The sequence below is a fragment of the Cryptomeria japonica genome, chromosome 4, assembly GCF_030272615.1.
Source record: "Cryptomeria japonica chromosome 4, Sugi_1.0, whole genome shotgun sequence".
NCBI classification, from domain to species: Eukaryota; Viridiplantae; Streptophyta; class Pinopsida; order Cupressales; family Cupressaceae; genus Cryptomeria; species Cryptomeria japonica.
This window is the reverse complement of record NC_081408.1, coordinates 347,916,081-347,943,114: the sequence shown is the minus strand read 5'-3', so window position 1 is coordinate 347,943,114 and position 27,034 is coordinate 347,916,081. Positions and strand designations below refer to the sequence as shown.

The window sequence follows — 27,034 nt, the reverse complement described above, 5'->3', positions numbered from 1 at the left end:
ATTGTTTAATCAGAAATGCATGCTTCGATACAAGTTAGGGTGTCATATGTGTGTTAAAAGAGTTTTCCAAAGTAAAAAAAATTAAAGAGAGTTAAATTGATTATTGACTCTGATTCACCCCCCCTCTCAGAGTCAATCCACTTCCAACAAGTGGTATCAGAGCATAGGGTCCCATCATTTAGGTCTATCCTAGGGATTGTTCCTGGTCTTTTGGAAGTCTTGTCATGGCTTATTCACAAGAAGGTGCCTCTCTTTCAAGAGCTCCCCTCTTTGATGGCACAGATTATGTGTTTTGGAAGATCAGAATGGAAACGTACTTGATCTCTGTTGATGTAAATGTGTGGAACATTGTTATCACAAAATATGTTGTTCCTAATGCTATTCCTTCAGATCCTGATGCTAAATCTCAGTATGAGTTAAATGCTAGAGCAAAACATGCTCTCTTGTGTGGTCTTACCAAGGATGTGTTTGTTAAAGTTATGCATTGTCCATTTGCTCATGAAATATGGAGCAAGCTTGAAACTATTTGTCAAGGTGATGCAAAGGTCAAAGAATCTAAAATTCTCACACTCAAGAATCAATTTGAGTCATTGAGAATGAAAGAAGATGAGACTATTGCAAATTATTTTCTTAGAATTGATGAAGTTGTGAATTCAAGAAGGGGTCTTGGTGAAAATGTTGATGAAAAAGATGTTTTCAGAAAGGTTATTAGAACTTTACTTCCTAAATTTGAAACTAAGGTGTCAACTTTAGAAGAAAAGAAAAGCTTTTCAACTATGTCTCTTGACAACCTACAAAGCATACTCACAGCCTATGAAATGAGGATAGGTAGTAATCCTTCTAGTTCTAAAAAAACTGCATTTAAAGTAGAAAAGAAGGAGGAACTAGATAGTGAGTCTGAACTTTCAGATGCTATAGAAGCTTTGCTAGTTAGAAAGTTAAAAAAGAAGTATAAGGGAAAATTACCCTTCAAATGTTTTAATTGCGGCAAAGCTGGGCACTTTGCTGCTCAATGTCCCCTGAGTGATCAAAATAATGAAGAAGAAAAACCAGAAAAAGTATTCAAAATGAAAAAATGGAACTCTAAAAAGAAATTCAATCCTTTTCAGAAAAAGAAGAGTCTTTTTATTAAAGAAGATTCTGAAAATGATTCAGATGACTCACCTTGTGAAGGTGATGAAACCTTGTTTATGGCTGCAATAGAAACTTCCTCAAAGAAAGATTTAAATAACATATCAGTAGATCAATCTGATGATTTAGATCAAGGTGAAATTGATCTTGAAGGAGAGTTACTGTGTGCTCTCAAAGAAATCAAAAGGTTTAAGAAACTTGTAGCTTCTCATGAAAGTGAAAAACAGATTTTACAAATTGAATTAAAAGATTCAAAGCAAACAGTTGAGGATCTGAAAGTCTTACTTGCTGATAGTGAATTGAAAGTTAACATTTTGGAACAGCAAAGTAGTTCTTTACATAAGCAGATTGAGCAGTATGAAAGTACCTTGCATTTGAATGAAATGTTAAGCAAACAAAAACAATGCAAGAATTTGACAGGTATAGGTTTTGATAGTGTTGAATCATCAAAACAAATTACTAAACTTGCAAACAAAAAACAATTTCAGGCCTACAACAGAATGACTCCTTTTAGGTTTGGGTTCTTTCATGGTTACTGTTTTTACTGCAACAAGTTTGGCCATAAGGTTAACACTTGCAGATTTTTGCAACATAGAACTTCTATGTTTGGACATAATCAAGCCTCTGGTTTTCCAAATACTGTGAAGTGCATTAAGTGTAACTTCTTTGGACATACTTCTTCTCAATGCAAGTCAAAAGAAAAAATTCATAAGGTGTGGAAACCAAAGTTTGTCCCTAGTTCTGAACAGTCTATGATAGTGCAAACTGCATTTCTTTCAAGTAAAAAGTCATTGTGGGTGTTGGACAGTGGCTGTTCACACCATATGACAGGAGACAGAAATAAATTCCTTCATTTTGAAAACTTTGATGGAGGTTTTGTAAGATTTGGTGATAATTCATGAGCCTTTGTTAGAGGTAAAGGCACATTACTGCTAAATGATGACACTCCTATTCATGATGTTTATTTTGTTGAAGGATTAAAACACAATTTGTTGAGTGTCAGTCAAATTTGTGATAGTGGTTATAATATATCTTTTAGTTCTCAAGGTTGTGCTATCAAAAATAAATCTGGTAAAATTGTTGCTACTGGTTTGAGGACTATTGGGAATGTTTACAATTTACTTGACTCCACAGATTATGAAAATAATGTAGGTATGTGTCTTATGGGTCAAGTAGAAGAAAACTGGTTATGGTACAAGCGCTCGGGACATGTAAACTTTGATAATCTAGTTCGAATCAGCAAGAACCAGAATGTTAGAGGTTTACCCATCTTGAGCAAACCATTAAATATTGTGTGCAAAGAGTGTTTGAAAGGTAAACAGACAAAAGTTTCTTTTAAATCTAAAGAACACTCTTCTACTAGTCCTTTACAACTTGTTCATACAGATTTATGTGGTCCAACAAGGACACAATCCATCAATGGTGAAAAATACTTCATGCTCTTTGTGGATGATTATACAAGAATGGTATGGGTCACTTTTCTCAAACATAAATCTGAAGCATTTGACAGATTTAAAATTTTTAGGAAAATGGTTGAACGTGAAACTGATTTAAAACTTAAATGTTTAAGATCAGACAAGGGTGGTGAATTTACATCATAAGAATTTGTTGATTATTGTGAAAAACATGGCATTAAAAGACAGTATGCTGCTGCTCGAACACCTCAACAAAATGGGGTGGTTGAGAGGAAAAACAGAACAGTTAAAGAGATGGCTCGCACAATGCTTAATGAGGCAAATCTGCCAGACAGATATTGGAAAGAAGCTGTTCACACAGCTGTTTATATTCTGAATCGTGTGCAAATTAGGGTAAAATCTACTTTTACTCCTTATGAACTCTGGTATGGTAAAGCTGCTTCAATTAAGTATTTCAAGATTTTTGGGTGCAAGTGTTATATAAAAAGAGATGAAGAGAATCTAGGAAGCTTTGATGCTAAGACTGATGAGGGTATATTTCTTGGATATTCTACTCATAGCAAAGCTTATAGGTGTTTCAATAATAGATTGAACAAATTTGTTGAAACTGTTAATGTAAGATTTGATGAGCAATTCTTTTTAAGTGATGGTATGCAGGATGTTGAAGAGGATATACCAATAAGGCTGGAACAAGTTTCTAAATCTGCTGAAGCAGAAATTACAAATGAGAAGAGTCCTCCATCAAGTCCTAAAGCAGAAAATCTTTTACATACACCCTCTAGAATCATTACTAAAAGACATCCTCAAAGTCAAATTATTGGTGAAATAGATGCAGGAATCTTGACTAGGAGAAGAGCAAGAATTGGTGAACAAGCTCAAATGGCTGAGCATTACTGTCTGGTAACTAATTTTGAACCTAAGTCTGTTTCTGAAGCTCTTATTAATGATTGTTGGCTGAATGCAATGCAAGATGAAATCAATCAAATAGAAAAGAATAAAACTTGGGAACTAGTGCCTAGACCGGATGATAAAAATGTTATAGGGGGTAAATGGATTTTCAGAAATAAACTTGATGAATCTGGTAAAGTTGTTAGGAATAAAGCACGCTTTGTGTGTAAAGGCTATGCACAACAAGAAGGTGTAGATTTTGGTGAAACATTTGCACCTGTTGCTAGGCTAGAGTCAATACGAATATTTCTGGCATACTCCTGTTATAAAAATTTTAAAATTTATCAAATGGATGTTAAAACAACATTCCTAAATGGTTATCTTGATGAAGAGGTATATATGGAACAGCCAGAAGGGTTTGTCTCTGCAGATAAACCTAATTATGTATACAGGTTGAAAAAGGCTCTATATGGTCTTAAACAAGCTCCAAGAGCTTGGTACTCCAGGTTAGATGCTCACCTTACAGCAAATGGATTTACGAGAGGTGGAGTTGATAGTAACTTATATGTCAAAGTTGAAGGTAATGATATTTTACTTGTTGAGGTCTATGTGGATGATATCATTTTTGGCTGCAATAATGATTCTTTATCCAAAAAAATTTCAAAACTCATGGAATCTGAATTTGAAATGTCCATGTTGGGTGAATTAACCTTCTTTCTTGGTCTTCAAGTAATGCAGCTTGAACAAGGCATTTTTTTATCACAAACCAAATATGCAAAAGAAATGCTAAAGAAGTTTAATATGATAGATTGCAAACGTGTTAGTACTCCAATGGAGACTAGCTATAAATTAACCAAGGCAGATGACTCACCTGAAGTCAATCAATCTGAGTACAGATCAATGATAGGCAGCTTACTTTATTTAACTGCATCTAGGCCTGATTTAATGCATGCAGTCTGTTTGGTTTCACGATTTCAATCTGCCCCTAAACAATCTCATTTGATAGCTGTGAAAAGAATTTTAAAGTACATTCAAGGTACTTTAGACTATGGTTTATGGTATCCACGAAATAATGATTTTACTCTTGTTGGTTTTACGGATGCTGACTGGGCTGGCTGTGTAGATGATAGAAAAAGCACCAGTGGTGCAGCTTTCTTCCTAGGAGATCGTCTTGTTGCCTGGCATAGCAAAAAGCAAGAATGTGTCACTTTATCAACTGCAGAATCTAAGTATATTGCCGCAACAGCTTGTTGTACCCAATTAATCTGGATGTCTTATCAACTTGCTGATATGGGTATTATAGTAAACAAGCCAATCTCTATTTTTTGTGATAACACTAGTGCCATAAATCTTTCTAAAAATCCTATTATGCACTCACGCACTAAACATGTTGCAATAAAGTTACATTTTCTACGTGAACAGGTGTTAGCTAATGAATTTCAACTTTTATATGTGCCTTCCCAGGCACAAGTGGCTGACATTTTCACCAAGGCTCTATCTAAAGAAGTATTTGAACATTTCAGAGACAGGTTGGGAGTTATCTCTCAATCTATTCTTGCTTAATATCTTGCATTCTATGAGGGGGAGTATCACTCTCCCCAAGTTTTTCCCTTTGTCCTTGAGACAAAAAGGGGGAGAAGACAGTTGTTCTTACAGGTTATTCTAAAGTTTCACAGTTGGAGTTACAGGTTATTCTGAGTTTATAGGTTATTCTAAAGTTTCACAGTTGGAGTTACAGGTTATTCTGAGTTTCACAGATAGTTGGAATTACACAGTTGGAGTTACAGGTTATTCTGAGTTTCACAGATAGTTGGAATTACAGGTTGTTCTAAGGTTTCACAAATTAATTTGCAGTTTACTCAGGTGGTATTTATGGTATCATGATGTTGTTTCTAGCAGTTAATGATGGTTCAGTTTTATGATGGCTCAGGTTTTTGCCATCAAGGACAAAGGGGGAGTTTGTTACCTTTGTTATGCTGCATTGTCCTTGATGACAAAAAGGTTTTGGTGACTATATAGCTTTATCTCTATGAATAGTGGACAGGTGTAAGCAGATTAATTTTTGGTATTCATTGATAGTGAAACTTTTTGTGGAAGAGAAGAAGGTAGGTTCAGTGACCAGTGGTTCTTCAAATTCGCATTGTGGTACTTTTTGATTTAATAATCTACAGGTATGAATGCTTCAGATGGTAATATTTTATGGCTAATTTTGTGGGGATTTCTCGCAATTGTTTTAGCATCAAATTGTCAAATTGTTATTTTTGGAGTATGTTTTGTGAAACCGTGAAGGGTCAAAAGTAAAAAAAAAGAAGTGAAAGAAAAAAAGAAAGAAAGATAAAAGTGTTTTCTCTTGTCAAACCATGAAGGGTAAAAAGTAAAATGGAAGTGAAAGAAAAAAATAGAAAGATAAAAGTGTTTACTCTTCTATTTTTTAAAAAAAAATAAAAATGAAAAAGATGGTCCGGAGTATTTTTCCAGTTATCAAAAATGCAAAGATTAAAAATATCTTTCTTGCTACTATATTCTTCCAAAGAAATAATCACAAGTAATTTTTTTTTGAAACAAAAATTGGGAAAAGGAAAGAAGTATTTCTAAAGAGATCCTATGGAGTACATTTATTTTGGTGATAAATTTTTATTAACTCCAACCTAAGTTAGGGTTTGGTAACCCTACTCAAGGATGAACACACAAAACAGTTTTATTCCGGTTGTGATTCAGTTCTATCAAACCAGTTTTATTCCGGTTGCGATTCAGTTCTATAAAACCCGTATTATAGTTTGGGAACCTGATAAGTTGGTTTTGCTTGATGAAGGATAGATCTCTTGAATATAACAGGGTGTAACAAAAAAAAAAAATAGATATGGCGGTGATAGACCATCTTTTGTATTAATCTTGTTCAGTGATTGACAAGTTGAGAGTTGCATAATATGATGCACTTCTGAATTTATCAGTGCTCATAGTTGGAGAAAAAAAAAAATAGATATGGCGGTGATAGACCATCTTTTGTATTAATCTTGTTCAGTGATTGACAAGTTGAGAGTTGCATAATATGATGCACTTCTGAATTTATCAGTGCTCATAGTTGGAGATATTTTCTTGATATCATTTGTGACATAGGGGTCCGTGCTCCTTGAAGTTTGAGACTTCTAAATACAGTGTAAGGAGTGGGTGCTTCTTGAGATAATAAAATATTCTTTTATCGAATGGTTTTTCTACCCCAAGAGGGTTTTCCACTCATGAAAATCTGTGTTGTGTGCTAATCCACTTTTTGTGTTCCATTAGATGAATGCTCTGATACATTTATTTATGCTTCATTGTTGTTCTACAAAATTTTAATTCTTTATGCTGGTCACTTTGTTTTTTAATTAATTCTACCAGTCATAATTTGATGCTTTGACAAGTTCAATAAGAAGCATATCAAGATTACTCAATTATATATATTGTTTAATCAGAAATGCATGCTTCGATACAAGTTAGGGTGTCATATGTGTGTTAAAAGAGTTTTCCAAAGTAAAAAAAATTAAAGAGAGTTAAATTGATTATTGACTCTGATTCACCCCCCCTCTCAGAGTCAATCCACTTCCAACACAACTTTCCCTTGATTAAGATACATTTTTAGATTTTCAAATTCCCTCCTATGAAAGCGGAGTTAAGGGATTCAAGTGGCTTCTCACATTAAGTTGGCTGTGACCTAGAATCCATGCACCAACAGTAAAAATCAGATTGTGAAATATTGAGCAAAGCTTCAGGGCTCATTTTCTCCAGGTCTCTTTGTTGCATTCTTGAATACACCACATTCTCACTAACAAATTCAGTTGCACTGAGATAAGCAGACTTGGAATGGTCCTGATTTCTCATTTTCTTGTAAATACGCATTGATGCCACACAATCTTCATATGGGTCGTGAGTCCCATTCTGAATCTTATACCTGCCAAAACATACAAACACACATATTTTCTTAGATATTCTCTAAATGTCATAAATCCAAAGATACTCGTGATCAATTTTATAAAGATTGAAAAGTTAAGAATTGATTTACATCACACAGTGAAATTGACAAACTTTGCTTTCTAACACAATGCCTTTGATATGCGTAATATCGCACTTCAAAAATCAAGTCATCTTGGTATATTTCTTATTCATGTAACAACCAATGTGAATGAATAAGGTGCAGAATAAATTACCCTAAAAATGATTGAGTGAGATAGTTGAGTGAATTGCTGGTTTTATTACTCTTTAGTAGTGGAATGTACTTAGCAGTGTCCCTGAGAAACGAACATGTATACATTATTACCTTATATTTTTACTTTGAACTTCATCAAATCTTAAGGTAATCAAAATTCAATACTTAATATGTATACCTAATAAGATGGGTAGGGTACTCCATTCCCAAGCATTGCAAGTCGTGATCTAAGCCATGTCCTACAAGAACCTTGGCTTTTCCCCCTTTCAAACGAATTCGCCAAATCGCTTCTCCATTATATAAAATTTGCTGAATCTTTTCTTGCACTTGCTTGAGTGGCATGGCATCCATGAGATGTTCTGGTTTGATACCAGTGATATCATATCTGCAAATAATATCCACCCATATTAATGATAAATTCACTTAGTAATGGCAGGCTACAACAACAAGTGTAAGTTGGAAACATTTTATAACCTGTAATCTGTGATTGGAATTGGAGGCTTGACATGACAATGGAAGACCACTTTTTCTTCCTCATCCACCAAGCAGATTCGTGCACATAGGTCTAGAGACCCATCCCGACCACCACCCACCATCTCACAATCCATTGCAATGGCAGAAATATTGCTCTTATTTGAACTTTCATCACGAATCTGCTCCTTTTCTGCCTGTATTCTGTTATTCAGCGAGGAAAGCCGTAGCCCAGAAACCTGTATGGATGTAAACTTCTTAAAACAATGATTCTTTTGTTAAAAAAGATTGGTCAGCTGAAATTAGGGCAATCTTCATGGAAAAAGGAATGAAAAAGTAGTGTGTTATATATTTCATCTACTATCTTTTTAAGAAAATTGTTGATAAACTTTGGCATTAGAAAAACAGAGCTACAAATTCATTAAGAACTTACAGGAGGCAATGGTGGCAGGGATTGACAAGCTGCTCGATGATAATTGAGTTGTTCTGCAGTGGGGAAAATTTTGAGACAGAGGCTGCATCCCCTTTCACTGAATTGTTTGGCACACTCAGCTTTGGGTAATGGACCTAATGAAGATCGGTTCAAGACCATAGAGTATTAAATAGTTAAAATTGGAATTAGGGGATATTCATTGTATGCTATTGAATTTAAAAGACCTTAAACTTTTGACATGATGAAGTGGTATTTTATAAGCCCCACATCTAAGGATATCCAAAGAGCTTACACTAAATTCTAGTTGTACCCGTCTGGTTCTCCTTTACATGAAAAAGGAGGAAAAAAGATGACAATATGATAATGGAGAACATAAAAGGCAAACATACCAATCAAATGTTCCCTCAGTGAATGAAAAAAGATGATACTATGATAATGGAGAACATAAAAGGCAAACATACCAATCAAATGTTCCCTCAGTGAATCGTAGAATCTGCAATGCTTTTTGCAAATAGCACAAATTGGTTCATGTGGAGAATGATAAGTAATTTTCATGTGCTCAACTAGATGCTCCACTTTGTTAAATTGTCTGAAGCATGCTGCACATTTATGCCTGCAAGTTACAAATAAACTCATCTGCATAAGTACTAAATAGTCTCACTTTAAGCTAGATCTTCATAGCAGCCTTATAAAGACCAATAGTTTTAACAGCTCTTAAAACTAGAAATATTCTTGCATTAAGTTCACTCATGAAAGTTGTCTGACATATTTATTAGACAGGCAATTGCATGCAATCAATTTGAATTATGGCTACAGAAACTCCCTTGTTGAAGTATTTTAATTGTGGGAAAATTATGGTGTATGGGAGAAAGGATATCATAGGCCATGATGGCCAGCACTAGTTAGCAGATCAAATATTAAAAACATTTTTTTTTATAACATTTATTTGTATATTTTCCTTAAGATTGAAAATTGTTGATATGGAGATTCTTAGGGTAGAGCTAAGAAAACAGTGAGGATGAGACTTCAATTTGCAACTTAAAGAGCAGCCTTAGTCTTTTACAAGATCTACTAAACATCAGTGATAGAGAATTGTATATCTTTTAAAAATAAATGAACAGAAAAAAAACATGTTGTAACTTTATGCCTCTCAAAATCTTATGTGGAAATTTCAAATCACTTCCAATTATTAACAGCAGCTTATTTGGTAAGGTCCATGCTTACAAGTAAGATTTCAGATCACCATCAACAAATATGATGTCAAATCATGTTTTTTGTTGAGGTATTCAAAAAGACACAAAAGAGAGTATATCATTAGTTATATTAAGTTCTAATTGTTCTACATTAAATCATTTTTTACTGGTGGGTTGGTCTGACATCAGATGGTTTGCTACTTTCTAGATTAAAAATATACATTTCAACCAATTACGAGTACTCACGATCAACACTAACAATTTTAAAGTCAGAACTACTAATACTATAAGATTAAAATATTAGACATTAAATCAACAAAACTATCAAAACTATTAGACTATACCCAACTACTTGACCAAGATATCACAACTATTAGAACATGAGAAAATCAAAATTACTCCACAGATGATGAGAGAAACAAACTCCAATTTTTAAACAATTCTTGTTGCACAAGAAGAGCACCTCAGCGATTCAGTTGACTCCTGAGCGCGGTCCATGAGCTTCGGTGGAGTTAGTGCTCTTCTGATATAGAGGTTGGAGCAAAGGGGGCTTTATATACCCATTTGCTGAAATAAAGCTCACCGCCATCAAAATAATGGTTATTCCTTTCCATCTCTTTCCTGAATTCAACGGAAGAATCCTCTTTTTCACAAAAAAAAGTCAAATAGTTCATGATAAAATTTTCCACAGAAGTGTTTGTCACCATACAATTTAGATACGAATTCTTGAATGGTCAAGAATCCTCCTTTTTACCCACCTATCCTCAGACGCCAAGCTTTCTATCTCCTGATTAAGAAAAAATAATGTAATTGGCAGCATAAAACTTAGAATTCCTATTAAAAAACCCAAATCCCATTGGAATTGTAAATACAGCTCAGCTAAACCAGCTGCGAAGCTTTCCATTCCCCTGGTAAGAAAAAGTAAACAAATGTTCTCACAATCTGATACGTCAGGAAGATGAAGAGTTATCACATGGAGTCAACTAGTGAAAGCTATGTACGATGTGCGTATGGATTAACACGTCGAATGAGCTTTCAATTTCCACAAATATTCTATTCAATGGCAGCTTTCGAGAAAGGATGATGACCAAAAACACACCCGACCAGCCTATTCCATAATAGTTAGATACCACTTTTCAAAGAGATTCTCATGAGTATATGCTGACTTCAAACTCCTTGTTAAGAAGTAGTTTGTACAAATAACTCTATAAAATTAGGTTTGTCAGTTTTTAATTAGGAAAAATCAGAGTTATAAATCTAAGTAAGGTTTGAAAGAATCTCAAATTTTTTATATTTTTTTATACAAAGGGTAAATTTTTTTTGAACAATAAGAAAACGATATAATATGAGATAATGATCAATAAACAAACAAATCTTAAAACTAGAGGTGTTCTCGACAAACAAATATTGAAGTTGTAGAAGAGGAACAACCATAATAACAATCATGGAAGTTTGAAGCCAAACCTTGCCAAAGAGCTTTGATGTGGATTAAAAGCTTGACTTGTAAGGGCCACCCTAGCTTTTTTTAAGAAAGGTAGGCTCCAAATTACACTTAGTCTTAGCATCCAATTTTCTCTTGTCCTTAAGGGGAGACTTTCACACATCTATTATGGGATCCATAATTGCAATGTTCAAATCCTTTCCTTTATTCCTCATTACAAAGCCCTCTTTAACAACTTTCTAACACCGTTTCCCATTCTTGAAAGTACTTTTTATTTGACTATGGTACTTTTCTTTGACATCTTAGGATGAATAGGAGGAGTGTCTAGCTTAATGGCAATGCAGGCAAATATGTGAGGAATCATGTAGTGGATTCTTTACTTTCTAACACTAGGTTTGGAGCACAATATTATGACTTTTGAAAAAACCTTATTAGTGTTGAAACACTTATACAAAATGGAGAAAAACAAAGTGCTTCATTGATTTTGTGACATTGTCAATCGATAAAAATTGACTGGTAGCAAGTTGGCAATACTGTGTATGATCTCTTCATTCCATTACTCTAAAGGAATCATTGGGATGTTCATCCAAATAGAGAACCTATTAACATTCTCCTTGGTAGCATCAAAACTATTAAACCATCATTTCAAATGGAGACTAGAATTATCGAGGAATCAAGGACCTCCTTGAAAAAATCTCATGCTTATAAAAAAATCATTTCTCATGGCAACTGCTCAAATTTGACTAGCTATTTGGAACCATCTTTTAAGAACCCAACATTAGACAAAACTAAAGAATAACTCAATGAGGGAATTTCCCATGTAGGTTGAAACTTTGTCAACAATAACATCAAAGAACCTTAGAATGGTGCAAGATCCATCTAAGGCATGAGAAGGTGTATCAAGTTTAAAATTAAAAAAAAAAAAAAGCAATTTTGAATGATTAGATATATCACCAACCACTAGCACAATAGGATAATCCCTACTTCACATAATGTTGGTAGAACTTTAGACACACATTGTAAAGTATAATTCACAAAAAGAATTAGTTTGCAATTTCTAAATGAAATCTTACAAAGATGACATAAAAGGGACCTAAAGTCCGAACAATACAAATTCTTTTAGATGGTGTTGCGATAGAAGAGAAAAAGTTCTCCCCAAAATGACCCTACAATAAGTTAGGAGACATGTAAAGCCTCTCTATAGCCTTCACAATGATCCTAAAACCACAAACAATGTTCCAAACACATGTCAAAGCATTTCCAACCCCATTTTAAGTAAAAAGTTTGACTAAAGGAGATCCTAAGAAATATTGACTAGGGAAGACCTAGAATGGATTTGGGTAGAAGAATTCGAAAATATGGGTAATAGAAAACCCCTTCTCCAACTCATAACAAGACTACAAATTTTTATCAACCAATGCCACCATAGAATCCTTCCTAATGACCATAGGGGTAGGTAATTTTTCCATCATTCAAGATCCAATCGACAAATAAGAGAGAAACTTCTCCTCCACCTTCTCATCCTAAGGGGTAGACCAATCATCCTCATCCATATTGCTAGTGTCATCCTTAGTCACATCACTATCATTATTTCTAATAAAGGAATTTGAACTTCCTCATTTGCTCCCTTTCCCCTCAATAGTCATGGATTAATTGGGTTTAGTTATTTTATGTTAAGTTTTATTTGTTTTATTTTTTGATTACATGTAAAATAAGATTTGAAGGGACCCAAAAATCTTGTACAAAATATTACAAATAAGATAAACAAGACTATACACCAAACACAAAAGGTTTCAATTAATAAAGACATAATAAACCTACATCGAACCAAAATAACAAAATGTTGCAGCTAAAGATCAACACAATAAACCTATAAAAATCCGACAACAAACAATTAACAAACACATAAAAAAAAATAGGCACACCAAGAAGCACTTCAACAACTTCAATGTGTTAGTAGCTTCCATCTCTTGCTAATAGAAACTCTTATGAATCTCAAAAATCTTATGCAAATCCCTCATTTTTTTGGATTGGTAATATGCATGTTTATTATATTATAAAATATAAGTAGTACAATAACAAAAAAAGGTTTTTAAACATCAACCACCCAAAACCACCTACTAGATCCACCAAACCACCCAACAAAAAACCAAAAGTCAATCCCACCAACCATAAAACCACCCAACCATCATCCCACACCCAAAAAATAGTTAACTGAGCTCAAAACGATTCTCATTACAACATTGCCATAGAAAAATTAACAGGCAATTCGAAGTTCATACGACATAACTGAAAAAATCATAAACATGAATTATCCAATTCTAACAGGTTAAGAAGAAAAAAACAGAGGTACTCGGGGCCATAGCCAGGTCATTCTTGTTCCATCTCTGCCTCTTGCACAACTGCAGTGTTTACCGCACCACCTATCCCACCTCCTCCAACGTTTGGGAGAACTGCCAAAGACAAGTTTTTCTTTTCCAATTCCATAGATAAACATTTGGTCTTTGGATGCAACCTCCTTCCATCTACTTCCTCATCCCCTGCTTCTACTTGTGCCTTCTCGATGACCTCCTCTAGCTCCATAATTTTGACATACAACTTTAGAGCCTCCCATCCCCATTTCGTCGTCTCTTGAAATCGAGCCTTCACTTCTTCTCTTCGTCTAAGAAAGGGAATGTGCATATGTCGACCCCTAGGTTCAACCAGTTGCTCCATAATTCCTTCCGCCATATCAAACCCCTATCCCGACACCGCCCACTCCAACAAAGACTCCATATTCTCCAGGTATTCATGCGGCACTATTGCTAGCATTACTCTCTGAACATCTGTGCATGTGGAATCCAAATTAAGCCCCCACGCCATTATTAGAGAATAGATGTCCATTCTTGTTCTATACCTATGGCCAATAACCACCACCCCTTCTCCCAACACCAATTGCATGACCTTCAGAAAACATAGCTCCTGCGACCTGAACATGGTCTTCAATCGTCTCTCCAGAATCGGCCCCAAAAATGTCGACATCATTTTGTTTTTTTAAGTGTGAAATTGGCTTCCATTACTCTTGTGAACCATGAAACTGCCTTTCATTGTCAAAAGACCACTTTTGCAATCCCAGGAGAGCTCCCACCATCCGCATTGAGTGGGCATTCTTTCTCACTTTTTTATTAATGAGGCTATCTTCATCTCTTCCATCACTGTAGAGTTCATCAACATTAATTGTCAGTGCCAGCCAAAATAGCCAAGGCTCACAAGCAGAGAATGAAACATGCTCTTGCACACTTCAAATCTTTTAGTGGTACTATATGGTACGAGATATTTCAAAAATGTCATTGTGTTATGGCATCATCTTTATCCCACCACCTCATCACTCCTTTGTCCAGTTCACATGCCACGTTTGATAAGGCATCCGCTAAAGCATTTCCACCCCTCCTAATGTGAGATATCCAAAAATCTTAAAAATTGTTCAATTTTGAACAAATCAGAGCTATAAACTTATTCAATTGCCAACTCGGGGTTACTCCTTTCATAATTGCATTCACCACAATCTTAGAATCTCCTTCCAAGTGCACCTTTGGGGTCCTCATGTTAATGACCAGTTCAACGACTAATAATGCACCCTGCACCTTTGCATCATTATTAGTCTCGTCTTGTAGTCTCTTCGCTCCCTTGAAGAAGATCACCCCATTTTCATCATGCGCAAAATATCCCACCCTAGAAATACCTGAGTTACCCCTAGATGCCCCATCAAAATTTATCTTAACCCACCCCAGCTTTGGCTTAGACCACTTCTCCTCCTCCTTCCTATGCACCCCACACGAAGGATGGACCCTTGAAAACCCATGAATGGGTCATGCAAATCCTTTGTTTTAGCCTCAATAGATTTCTTCTTAATTACCAAGCTTCTTTTGGATTTGATTGCGTGTTTCTTTTTTTCATCAACATTTCAAATCACATTCTGTGATTCATGATCGGGATGTATGAGTGTCAAGAGATCAAAAAGTAAAGTGTAGAATTAGACTCACTAAGGAGAAATTTGAAGGGTAAATAGCATGAGGAACGAGAAGGGTGAGGGACCAAAAAAAAAAAAAAAAAGGGTTTAAAAATGAGAGGTGGGACTTGATTGAATAGAACCAACAGTCTCCCCTGACTTAGAATTTTTCTTGCCTCAAGTCCCAGCACTAGGACCCAATTGAGCGTAACCGTTAATCTACCCTACATTGGCTGCAATCACAATTTGATCTTCTCTAAGTTCCTTCAGCTTTTCATAGAGAATATGGATGCCTTCAAAGACCCCTTATCAGTATTACCCTCCCTGTTGAAACAAACTTGTTTTGCAAAGACCCCAAATTAATGTCAATATAATTGATCTCCATGTGGAACATTTTTCTAAGTCAAAATTGATCCACCATGCTATCCTTTTCAAGGCAAAGCACATTATAAATGTCCTCCCTGCTCTCTAAGGGGTCATGGGGAGAAAGACCTAAATCACCTCTAGCATTTTAAAGTTAAATGTCTTGAATTTGGATATTATTTTCATGAATAGTCATATCAACCTTTTTCTTCCCTTTAGACAAAGCGATATCTTTACCAACACTAACCCTAGGTTTTTTATATTTTTACCCTTCTTTGCTGAAATTGATAAATTATTTATAGAATTTTCATCCCCAATTTGTGAGTTGTTAGACCATGAAATCTAGGATTTGTTTATTTTCTTAGCATAATTAACTTTCCTCCATTTATCATTCTTAGAGGGAGGTTTGGAATAGGTATCAAAATCCTCCTCAACTCTCCATGAACATCATCATCCTTAGACCCCTCAACCTTAGTTTTATAGTTGAAAGGAATTCCAAGTCAGCTTTTAAACAACCACTAGTAGGTTTGTTAGAGGGAGAAGGAAGAGTTTTAAAGTGTTCCATGATAAACAAAATTAGACCCTCATGCAATAGATAAAAAGGAAAGGACACATATAATGTAAATAATTAGGTAAGTTACATGAATATGTAGGCAAATGTACATAATATGGATAAAAATAGCATTGTTACAAATATATTAAAAATGTTATATAAATAAAATTGAAGTTTAAAATTGCTAACTAATTTAAATAGAATGCCACTTATCTTTATAAGGATTTAGTTTTACAATAATATTCTCTTACAAAATATAATATGTACATTGAATATACATTCACATTTATTTAGAAAAATACACAACTATGTAAAATATTGTCTTTTTAACATGTGAAATCATTGTATTAGTACACGTGTCAATTAAATCTACTATATGAATAACCATGCTTCTAATTCTAATGATTTACATCTATTTAAAAACTAAATGATATTGTAAATTTTTTAGCATAAAATATTATGAAAAATAACTCTCACCTATATAAAATTGGCGTGGTTGAAGGTTTGAATTGTTAGAGAACATACTTCCTTAAGATGTAGTTTGGATCACAATATTATTAGTACTTATTGCAATCGGTTGGTATCCATTTTTGATAACTTATTATTATTCAATTATATCTTTATGTAATTTTTTTAAGACAAATTTTTAGATAAGTTAAGATAATATTTAGTGTGTTTAAATTTTCTTGTAAAATTTATTCTACACATCCACCAAACATATATTTCACAGATCATATAAACAAATATTTAACAAATTATTTAGACTCTCTATCTAAATCTTTCAAATATTTATATAAAAAATAAACATATATAATATAAACAACATAAATTAATAAAATTATTTTAATATATAATTATCAAATATTAATGATATCATAATTAAAATACAATAATATTATATTTAATACAATCTCATTTTTCAAAACCAAAATTAATTTTAAATTATAATAGATATAATTTTGAATAATTCAAATGACATTGACTATTTCTATTTTTTAATTATATAAATCAAAGTAGTTAATTCAAACAACCAAATATAATTACATAAAATTAAAATCTTATATAATTATCTTACTATATTTATTACTTTATTAAAATGGCAAATACTAGTCATATGTAGCACTTGTTTACTTACAAAATATACTAATTCACATTCATATAGAGAAATACACAACTATAATTTTAATATATGATATCATTTTACTAATACACATCAACTAATTATATTACATAAATTATGATGCTGTGATAATAAATAATATTTTATTTATTTTTATGTTTAGATGAAAAATAACTTTTAGATTGTTTTTTTTTTTTGATAAAAGTGAATGAGACCACTAAAATTATATTGATTTTTTAATTTTTTTTTACATGTGTCTAGTTCAAAGAGCACTGAAGGGAAAGAACCGGTAAGAAAACCCTTCAGTATTGCTCAAAAGAACATAAGCCTATATACCCATTACAAAAAGCCCATAAGTATTCTAAACCCCCCAAATACATTACAATACATTTAAATTGTTATTACAATACATTTAAATTGTTACCATGTACCTGAAGTAAATTGTTTTATAGTGCATGTCAAATTTAATTCCAAGCTTAGTAAGTAAGAGTAAGCCTTCATGACTAAGTATTAAGTCTATGTACATTCATTTGATATTTTAATTACCATTAGTGATGAATGAAAATGGTTTTCGAGTTCTACTGAAATTTGTATGTTACAAGGAGAGATAGAGTGACAATATTGTTTGCTAGTCTATAATATATCACCTATTTTAAAGGAATGGGGTCAAACATCACGTAGAAGTATACTGCTAATATTCAACTGCTCAAAGAAAGTTAAGTACAGTGAAGATCTGAGGGCACTGTAAGCTAGTCATGGCTTTTAAGGAGTATAATACACTGTAATTTTCTCTTCTTCTTACTGATAAGGTCATGTTATTTGGTAAGGTTTAAACAATTGATATGTTATTTGTGGTTTGTTCCACTGTAATCTATTCGATGGCCTTTTATCACAATGCATTTACCTTTCTGTTCCTTTTACTAAGGCTACTACTTCTTTCTAATGTTTAAACTGTGAGACTACTACTTCTTTCTAATGTTTAAACTGTTTGTATGTCAATTATTTAGGACATTCAAAACCTTAAAGAATAAGCAATGTGGTGTTATTTGTTTATTTTTATTTTTTTCTTATTTTTAAAGAATTAAAGAGTGAAATGTTGTTGCAGACCGTTTCGTTTAATGGGTCTTTAATGTTAATCTCAGGTGAAAGGTCATAGATTAGGTGTCCCTCTCTTCTTTTCAAAATTCATAGTGTTTATTGCTTCTTTAAAATGATTTGATTTGATCTGATTGATTTGTTCTTCTATATATTATATTTTATTATTTTTATGACTGCCTTGATGCTAATCTTAATCCTAATGTTGTGATATAAACCCTAACCCTAAATGTAAAACTAACCATAATCATAAATCCTAATCATAACCCTAATCTTAATCCCACGATATAAACCCTAAACCTAGAAATAATCATAACCATAATACTAAATCCTAAGCCTAACTATTAACCTAACTCTAACAATGATATAAACCCTTACTACAACCATAACCCTAACCATTAACCTAACCCTAAAAGTCATACAAACCATAACTATAACCCTAACCCTAACCCTTTACCATGAGTATAACCCTATGATATACATCCTAACCCTACACATAATCCTAACCATAACCATAAATCCTAAGCCTAAACACAGTCTTAACCCTAACCCTAACCCTGACTCTAACCATTAACCTAACCCTAACAATGATGTAAAATCTATCTATAACCCTGACCCTAACCCTATTCCTATTCCTATGACATAAATCCTAACCCTAGACATAACCCTAACCATAATTATAAATGTTAAGCCTAACCACAATCTTAAACTTAACCATAACCCTAACCATTGTGCTAACCCTCACCCTAACACGATGATGTATAAACTGTAACCCTAACATAAAACTAACCATAAATGTAAATCCTAATCCTAACCACAATCTTAACCCTAACCCTAATCATGATGTAAATCCAAACCCTAACCATTAAACTCACCCTAACAATGATGTAAACCCTACCTATAATCCTAACCCTAACCCATGACCATAACCACCCTAGCCCTATGATATAAAGGTCCTAACCCTACATATAATCTTAACCATAACCCTAAATCCTAAGCCTAACCACAATTTTAACATTAATTGTGTCACTAAACTTGATGTAAATCCAAACCCTAACCATTAACCTAACCCTAAAAATGATGTAAACCCTAACTATAATCCTAAACCTAATCCTTAACCCTAACCCTAACCGCAATCATAACCCTAACCTTATGATATAAACTCTAATCATAGAGATAATCCTAATCATATACCTAAAAATTAAGCCTAACTAGAACTTTAACCCTAACTATTAACCTAACCATAACAATGATGTAAACCCTAACTATAATCCTAACTCTAACCCTAACCCTAGACATAATCCTCACCATAATGATAAATCCAAAGCCTAACTACAATCTTAACCCTATCCCTAATCCTAATCATGAAGTAAATCCAAACCCTAATCATTAACCTAACCCTAACAATGATGTAAACCCTAACTATAATCCTAACCCTAATCATAGCCCTATGATATAAACCATAACCCTACACATAATCCTAACCCTAACCCATAACCATAACCACCCTAGCCCTATGATATAAAGGTCCTAACCCTACATATAATCTTAACCATAACCCTAAATCCTAAGCCTAACCACAATTTTAACATTAATTGTAACACTAAACATGATGTAAATCCAAGCCCTAACCATTAACCTAACCCTAAAAATGATGTAAACCCAAACTATAATCCTAAACCTAATCCTTAACCCTAACCCTAACTGCAATCATAACCCTAACCTTATGATATAAACTCTAATCATAGAGATAATCCTAACCATATACCTAAAAATTAAGCCTAACTAGAACCTTAACCCTAACCATTAACCTAACCATACCAATGATGTAAACCCTAACTATAATCCTAACTCTAACCTTAACCCTAGACATAATCCTCACCATAATGATAAATCCAAAGCCTAACCACAATCTTAACCCTATCCCTAATCCTAATCATGAAGTAAATCCAAACCCTAATCATTAACCAAACCCTAATCATTAACCTAACCCTAACAATGATGTAAACCCTAACTATAATCCTAACCCTAATCATAGCCCTATGATATAAACCATAACCCTACACATAATCTAACCATAACCTAAATCCTAGCGTAACTGTAACACTAAACATGATGTAAATCCAAACCCTGACCATTAACCTAACCTCAACAATGATGTAAACCCTAACTACAACCATAACTCTAACCCTAATAGCAAGACAAAATGAACCCTATTCCTTATTGAATTAGGCCTACTATTTTAAACTAAATCAAATCCTAACCCTAATAGTAAACCATAATGAACCCTAATCCTTATTGAATTAGGCCTACTATTTTGATTCCAATCCTAACTATAATTATAAATCTAGAATTGAACCAAATGGAATCCTAAATCTAACACTGTACCAATACAAAATATACAACTATACAACAATATATAATTTGAAATTAATTTATGTCATGTCTTTCAATTCATGCTGTGACTCCGACTAGCTTATATATATTTAATAATATATATAGAATAAGCTGAGAGATATTCTTCTCGAGGTGCCTATTGCCATTTAATGTTGATAAATTAATAAAAAAATAGGGGCCTCTAGAAGGATATCTCTCGGCTTATTCTATATATATTATTAAATATATATAAGCTAGTTATGACTGTTTTTTATTCTTAGAGGGGGAAGATTTGTGAGAAATTTCCTTGAATTTCATCCTTAAACCTCTATAAAGACTTTTACTATTTGAATATCATTATTTAGTTTTAAAAATTTTCTTAATTAATATATTCATCACTTTAAAAAAAATTATTCAATTTTATTAAAAATAGCAACCATATGTATTAAATAATTTTTGAAATATTCTAACAAAGAAAATTGACTTAACTATATTACTACTTTAAAATGATCTAAATCATTGGTCTTATATCCAACACTGTCATCTATTTGAGGCACAACAGTGATGGTTGTTACATAACAAATGCATCTGATTTTCTCCTATGGAAAGCCTAGCTAAAGAGATTCAAGTGGCTTTAACTGGCTTGTGAACTGGAATCCATGCACCAACAGTAGAAATCGGATTGTGAAATATTAAGCAGAGCTTCCGGGCTCATTTTCTCCAGATCTTTCTGTTTCATTCTTGCATACACCACATTCTCAGGAAGAAATTCACCTACACTGAGGGAAGCAGACTGGGAATGGTCCTCATTTCTCATTTTCTTGTAAATACGCATTGCTGCCACACAATCCTCATATGGGTCATGAGTACCACTCTGAATTTTATACCTGACAAAACATACAATATATATTTTTTTCCTCAATATTGAGATATATACCTGATTCAGAGATACCTTTATTTTCGAACCCTCTAAAACGAAACTGAAAAGAAAATTTACTATTCTAATAATATCATCAGCCTCGTAATGCAATTGATTATTCTAACCATATCATCAGCATCATAATACAAGTAACCAGTCTAATAAGGACTGTAGAGTTAAGAATTGATTTCCACAAACTATTTTCCTTCATAATACTATGCCTTGGAATAAAATATATGGAAACCACATAAATTAAATGGAAAAAAATATGATCAAGATAATCAATATATAATAATATTAGACACAATCAAGGAGATATCTTAAATCAATTTAATATGGTATATTAGTTCTTAAATCAAAACTATTCTTTGAAACTCCTAAAACGTCACAATAAAAACAGTTTTCTAACTAACATTAACAGTATTTGATATGTGCTGTAGACCACTATAAAAATCAATTTAGCTTAATATAAATTTGTCATTCACATAATAACAAATGAATAAGGTGCAGAAGAAATTACCCTAGAAATGATTGAGTGAGATACTTGAGTGAATTGCTAGCTTTGCTACTCTTTAGTAGTGGAACGTACTTAGCAGTGTCCCTGAGAAACGAACATGTGTAATCATGACCTTATATTCTTCATCTAAACCTAATGAAATCATAAGGTAATCCAAATTTATACCTAATAAGATGGGGAGGGTATTCCATTGATAAACATTGCAAGTCATGATCTAAGCCATGTCCTACAAGAAGCTTGGCTTTTCCCCCTTTCAAACGAATTCGCCAAATTGCTTCTCCATTATATAAAATTTGCTGAATTCTTTCTTGCACTTGCTTCAGTGGCATGGCATCCATGAGATTTTCTGGTTTGATGCCAGTAATATCATATCTACAAACAACATCCAACCATATAAATGATAAATTCATATAGTGATTGCAGGCTACAACAAAAAGAGTAAGTTGGAAACATTTTATCACCTGTAATCTGTGATTGGAATTGGAGGTTTAATATAGCAATGGAAGACCACTTTCTCTTCCTCATCCACCAAGCAGACTCGTGCACAAAGATCTAGAGACCCATCCTGACCACCACCCACCATCTCACAATCCATTGCAATGGCAGAAATATTGCTCTTATTTGAACTTTCACCTTGAATCTGTCCACTTTCTGCTTGGATTCTCTTATTCACCAAGGAAAACCGTCCCCCAGCATTCTGTATAGATCAAAGAATTTTGAAACAATGATTCCTTTGGAAAAAAATGACTGATGAGAAATTAGGGCATTATTCCTTGAAAAAAGAAGGAAAAAATAGAGCATTACATATTTATATCCACTGTTATTTAAAAAAAACGGTTGATAAACCTTGGAATTAAAAAAGAGAGCTGCAAATTCATTAAGAACTTACAGGAGGCAGGGATTGACAAGTTGCTCGGTGATAAGTAAGTTGTTCTGCACGGGGGAAAATTTTGAGACAGAGGTTGCATCCTCTTTCACTGAATTGTTTAGCACACTCAGCTTTGGGCAATGGACCTAATATGATCAGTACAATACCATGATATTAAATAATATTAAATTAGAATTAGTGGGTATTCAAAAATATGCTAATCAATGAAGAAGTCCTAAAGTTTTTGACATTATGGAGTGGTTCTTTGTAAGCCCAACATTTAAGGATGTCCAAGATGTTACACTAGATTCTAGCTTTTATACATGTGGTTCTCCTTTACTGGGCAAAAAGAAATAACGACAACATGATAAGAAAATCATACCAATCAAATGTTCTCTTAGTGAGTCATAGAACCTGCAATGCTTTTTGCAAATGTCACAAATTGGTTCATGTGGAGAGTGATAAGAAGTTTTCATGTGCTCAACTAGATGCTCCACTTTGTTAAATTGTTTGAAGCATGCTGCACATTTATGCCTGCAAATTACAAAGAAACTCACCTACATAAGTATTTAATAATTTCACAGTACATAAATTAAAAAAAAAAAAAAAATGAAAAAATATTAGACAGCCGATAAAACCTTGATTTCCAAGATTAGGTCAAATAGTTTAATACACTGTCGCTCAACTAAACAACAAACTATTTACTGATTCGCAAGAAAAGACTATCTAATTGATGTTGGCAGACTTTTAACTAAAAAAAAAGTACACATTAATAGTTAATACCAAGAAAGATTGATTCAAACAACATTAATTTCCACATAATGATATATAAGATTAATCAACATATGATATATAAAAATATAAAAATCACTACAGAAACTATTAGTTCAGACAAGCATTAATTTCTAAACAACAAAATGTTAGATTAATCAACATATGATAGGTGAGAATATATAAATCACCACACAAGAAACGATTGGTTCAGACAAGCATTAATTTCTAAACAACAATATGTAAGATTAATTATATGTTGATGGATAAGAATATAAAAACCACACTGCCAAAAACGATTGATTCAGACAACCATTAATTTCTAAACAACAAAATATAAGATTAATCATATGTTGATAGATAAGAATATAAAAACCACTCTGCCAGAAACGATCGATTCAGACAACCGTTAATTTCTAAACAACGAAATGTTAGATTAATCAGCATAAGATAGATGATAAATGGCCACACAAGAAACGATTGATTCAAACAAACATTAATCTAATAGATTATTGATTCAAAATATAAACAACATTACTCAAGATATAATAAACAATAAACAAGAATAATTACAGATAGATTATTGAAAACATAATTGATTTTAAAAACAATCCTTTGATTATTTGATGAATTCTGAAAACCCATACCGAATAGAACAGAAAACTCAATACCCAGTCCTTAATTTGTGAAGGGAAATATTAAAGCTATTGGGAAGGTAAAAGTAGAGAACCTGAGAGATTCAGTTGACTCTTGAGCGCGATCCATGAGATTCGGTGGAATGAGTAGTCTTCTGATATGGAACTTAGAGGGAGGCTCAAGGATTTTATATAGGCCATTTCTCAAAGAAATCTCACCGCCATCCAAATTTTTCTTATTCCTCTCTGACCTCTTTCTGAAGTCAACCGGAAGAATCTTTCTTTTCATAAAAGGCTAAACAGTTAATAATAATGTTCTCCCAAACTAATAAGCAGGAAAGCTCAAGAATGGCCACATGGAGTTAAATATTGGAAGCGATTATCGATATCAATGTATACAGTAAGATGTGTATGGACTGACACGTAGCAAGAACTTTCAATTTCCTCAAATGTTCTCTCATTAGGTAACTTTCCAAAAGAATCATGATCATGTTCACATTCTATCAGTCTATTTCAGCATAGTTACGTAGTATTATTAATTTTTTGCAAGTATAATTGGTAAGGGTGATGGTATCTTGATGATTGCATTATCCATTAAGAATCGAATATACAAAAATATCATAAAAAGAGACTTCCAAAGTGATAGAATGAATACCCCACTCCACTAAAGAGCTATCTATATGGGTTCATGCTCTCATATTGGGTAGCAAAATGAACTTGTGGATGATATAAAATCCTCCATTAAAAATATCTCATTGCCATGTGAAATTGTCTAGACCATATCAATGTTTTGAAAATTAATATTAATGTTGGTCATATTTGAACAAATTATATATATAACAAATTAAAATACGAATTTAATTGTTTAACGCAAAATTTAATTTGTTTTCTTATCACATTGTATTAATTATATTTTAGATTATTTGTTTAGTTGTTTTTTCCTCACCTTTTCTCTATTGAGATTACCTTGGCTTCATCCCCACTAGACCTTTAATAATTTTAAATGCTACCTTCCTAGCTTGTATTACTCGTATCAACTAAAATTAAAGCCTTTTCTTTTCTTATTATTATTATGCCTAATGGCTCGAAATCTATGATTTCTTTACCCAAAGGTAAGGGAAAAACTACTATTTTTTAATGCAAACCCATTGATATATTCTTATGCAAATCTTTTCTATATTTGAGGCCCAACCAACCTTGCCTAAATAATATCCATTATTCAATCAATGCTGGTTAATTTCATGTTGCTTTAGTTTACATGGTTACCATAACCCAATGAGGTTCTTCATTTTGCTTCTACCAACCTCAATGAACACATTTCACTATGGTATTTTAAGGGAATTGGTCTTGCCCTTTAAATTGATAAGAAGAAGTTTGAAACCCCATTTTCTTAAAAGATCATCAACAAACATAATGGTTATTTCAAATGGCATGATAACTTTGATGCGAGTGGAAATTTATAAATCAAGATTATGGTGTGGATCAATCGAAACAATTACCCCTAAAGTTATGAGAAAAGTCTATACTAGATAAATGCATGCAATTAAAGTAAACCAATAAGCATACTAATCAAACAATTAAAACACTCAGATTCTGCACATACATAGCACAAATTGAACACGTCGTGATTTTTTTACTTGTTTTAGAATGTGGGTATTCAATTTGCTAGCAAACATTAGCATTTTTTGGATAAAAAACTAAAGAATATTAATATAAAAATGAACTCTTGTGAAATGATGAATATTGGGTTTTATTTATAGAGTTTCAAGATAATTAAGACTAGGATTTAATTCAGGACTTTAAATCTGACAAGGTGATTGAGCAAGCATGGAAGAGTTGCACAATAATTTGATTTTTAATTAAAATAATTATCATTGCTTAACTCAAACTAATTCAGAAGATGAATCTTATTGATGTAACATTCTATATGATAGAGTTTATTGAGTGCATGAGAGAATTAGCAGGAGCTGATTATTTGCATGGAATTTTCAATTGATTGCATGAATGACTAAAGTTGATTAGATAGATGAGTGCGACTAGGAGTAACCATAAGTGAACTAATTAGACTAGATGGTCAATTAGATGAAATGAATTTTAGTGATTTAATAATTAATTAAAAAAATAAAATAGGTGAACATAAGGTGGAAATTAATATTAAATCAAAATTTTAATGGATAATGGATGAAATGACTAAATAAATAAATAGATAAATATGAATAAATATATAAATATGGATAAGTAATAAATAATAATCTATTAAATTGATGAATTATGTTAGCCTAATTTAATTCAATGGTTCTAGGTAGTACGGTCCTAGTTAATAAATGGATAATAAAGCAACAATTTATACTTGATTCACTATGATGGAATTGTTAGCCTAGCAGAAAATAACAATCCGGAATCTCTATTAGCAGCAGATAGAAAAAAGAATGGAAAGAATGGCAATCTGAATATAATTTGTATTCCAATAAAAAACTGTACATTCAAAATAAAATAAACAAGCAGATATAAAGAGGAGGCAAAAACAGTTGTAAACTGTTATACAAAACTGTCGGAATAGAAAAACCTAATAAATAAACTAATGAAAAATTAATGTAAATAAAACTAAACCCGTGAAGAGAACTAAACCCATGAAGAGATATTACCATCCCCCTCTTAAACTGAAGGGGTTAAG

General features: G+C 32.8%; 3 protein-coding genes across 3 annotated transcripts; 1 reads left to right on the top strand and 2 right to left on the bottom strand.

The window, feature by feature from the left end:
• The first annotated feature begins 224 nt into the window (after positions 1–224).
• Positions 225–5,244, top strand: LOC131063533 (uncharacterized). The gene is made up of 9 exons (XM_059219156.1): positions 225–534; positions 1,174–2,009; positions 2,775–2,939; positions 3,204–3,446; positions 3,843–4,014; positions 4,390–4,470; positions 4,558–4,663; positions 4,899–4,963; positions 5,123–5,244. Exons 1-9 carry the CDS (start codon positions 225–227, stop codon positions 5,242–5,244), a joined length of 2,100 nt encoding a protein of 699 aa, XP_059075139.1.
• Positions 5,245–6,999: 1,755 nt separating this feature from the next.
• Positions 7,000–10,220, bottom strand: LOC131063551 (uncharacterized). Its single transcript, XM_057997401.2, has 7 exons — positions 10,178–10,220; positions 8,983–9,134; positions 8,522–8,655; positions 8,092–8,327; positions 7,796–8,002; positions 7,619–7,699; positions 7,000–7,362 (listed from the first exon to the last, which is right to left on the bottom strand). Exons 1-7 carry the CDS (start codon positions 10,210–10,212, stop codon positions 7,110–7,112), a joined length of 1,098 nt encoding a protein of 365 aa, XP_057853384.1. The 5' UTR covers positions 10,213–10,220; the 3' UTR covers positions 7,000–7,109.
• Positions 10,221–21,152: 10,932 nt separating this feature from the next.
• Positions 21,153–24,505, bottom strand: LOC131063550 (RNA exonuclease 4-like). The gene is made up of 7 exons (XM_057997400.1): positions 24,456–24,505; positions 23,337–23,488; positions 22,976–23,100; positions 22,548–22,783; positions 22,252–22,458; positions 22,090–22,170; positions 21,153–21,537 (listed from the first exon to the last, which is right to left on the bottom strand). The coding sequence occupies exons 1-7, from the start codon at positions 24,488–24,490 to the stop codon at positions 21,285–21,287; spliced, it is 1,089 nt and encodes a 362-aa protein (XP_057853383.1). The 5' UTR covers positions 24,491–24,505; the 3' UTR covers positions 21,153–21,284.
• Positions 24,506–27,034: the final 2,529 nt, after the last annotated feature.

Excerpts from the sequence above, each read along its gene's own strand:
- LOC131063533 (XM_059219156.1), top strand. The coding sequence starts at position 225 with ATGGCTTATTCACAAGAAGGTGCCTCTCTTTCAAGAGCTCCCCTCTTT. Across the intron at positions 3,447-3,842 it reads TGGCTGAGCATTACTGTCTG|CCAGAAGGGTTTGTCTCTGC; the intron begins GTAACTAATTTT and ends TATATGGAACAG. Across the intron at positions 4,015-4,389 it reads CTTATATGTCAAAGTTGAAG|TCTGTTTGGTTTCACGATTT; the intron begins GTAATGATATTT and ends TAATGCATGCAG.
- LOC131063550 (XM_057997400.1), bottom strand. The coding sequence starts at position 24,490 with ATGGATCGCGCTCAAGAGTCAACTGAATCTCTCAG. Across the intron at positions 22,459-22,547 it reads ATTCCAATCACAGATTACAG|ATATGATATTACTGGCATCA; the intron begins GTGATAAAATGT and ends TGTTGTTTGTAG. Across the intron at positions 22,171-22,251 it reads TACCCTCCCCATCTTATTAG|GGACACTGCTAAGTACGTTC; the intron begins GTATAAATTTGG and ends TTCGTTTCTCAG.
- LOC131063551 (XM_057997401.2), bottom strand. The coding sequence starts at position 10,212 with ATGGACCGCGCTCAGGAGTCAACTGAATCGCTGAG. Across the intron at positions 8,656-8,982 it reads ACTGAGGGAACATTTGATTG|GTCCATTACCCAAAGCTGAG; the intron begins GTATGTTTGCCT and ends GATCTTCATTAG. Across the intron at positions 7,700-7,795 it reads TACCCTACCCATCTTATTAG|GGACACTGCTAAGTACATTC; the intron begins GTATACATATTA and ends TTCGTTTCTCAG.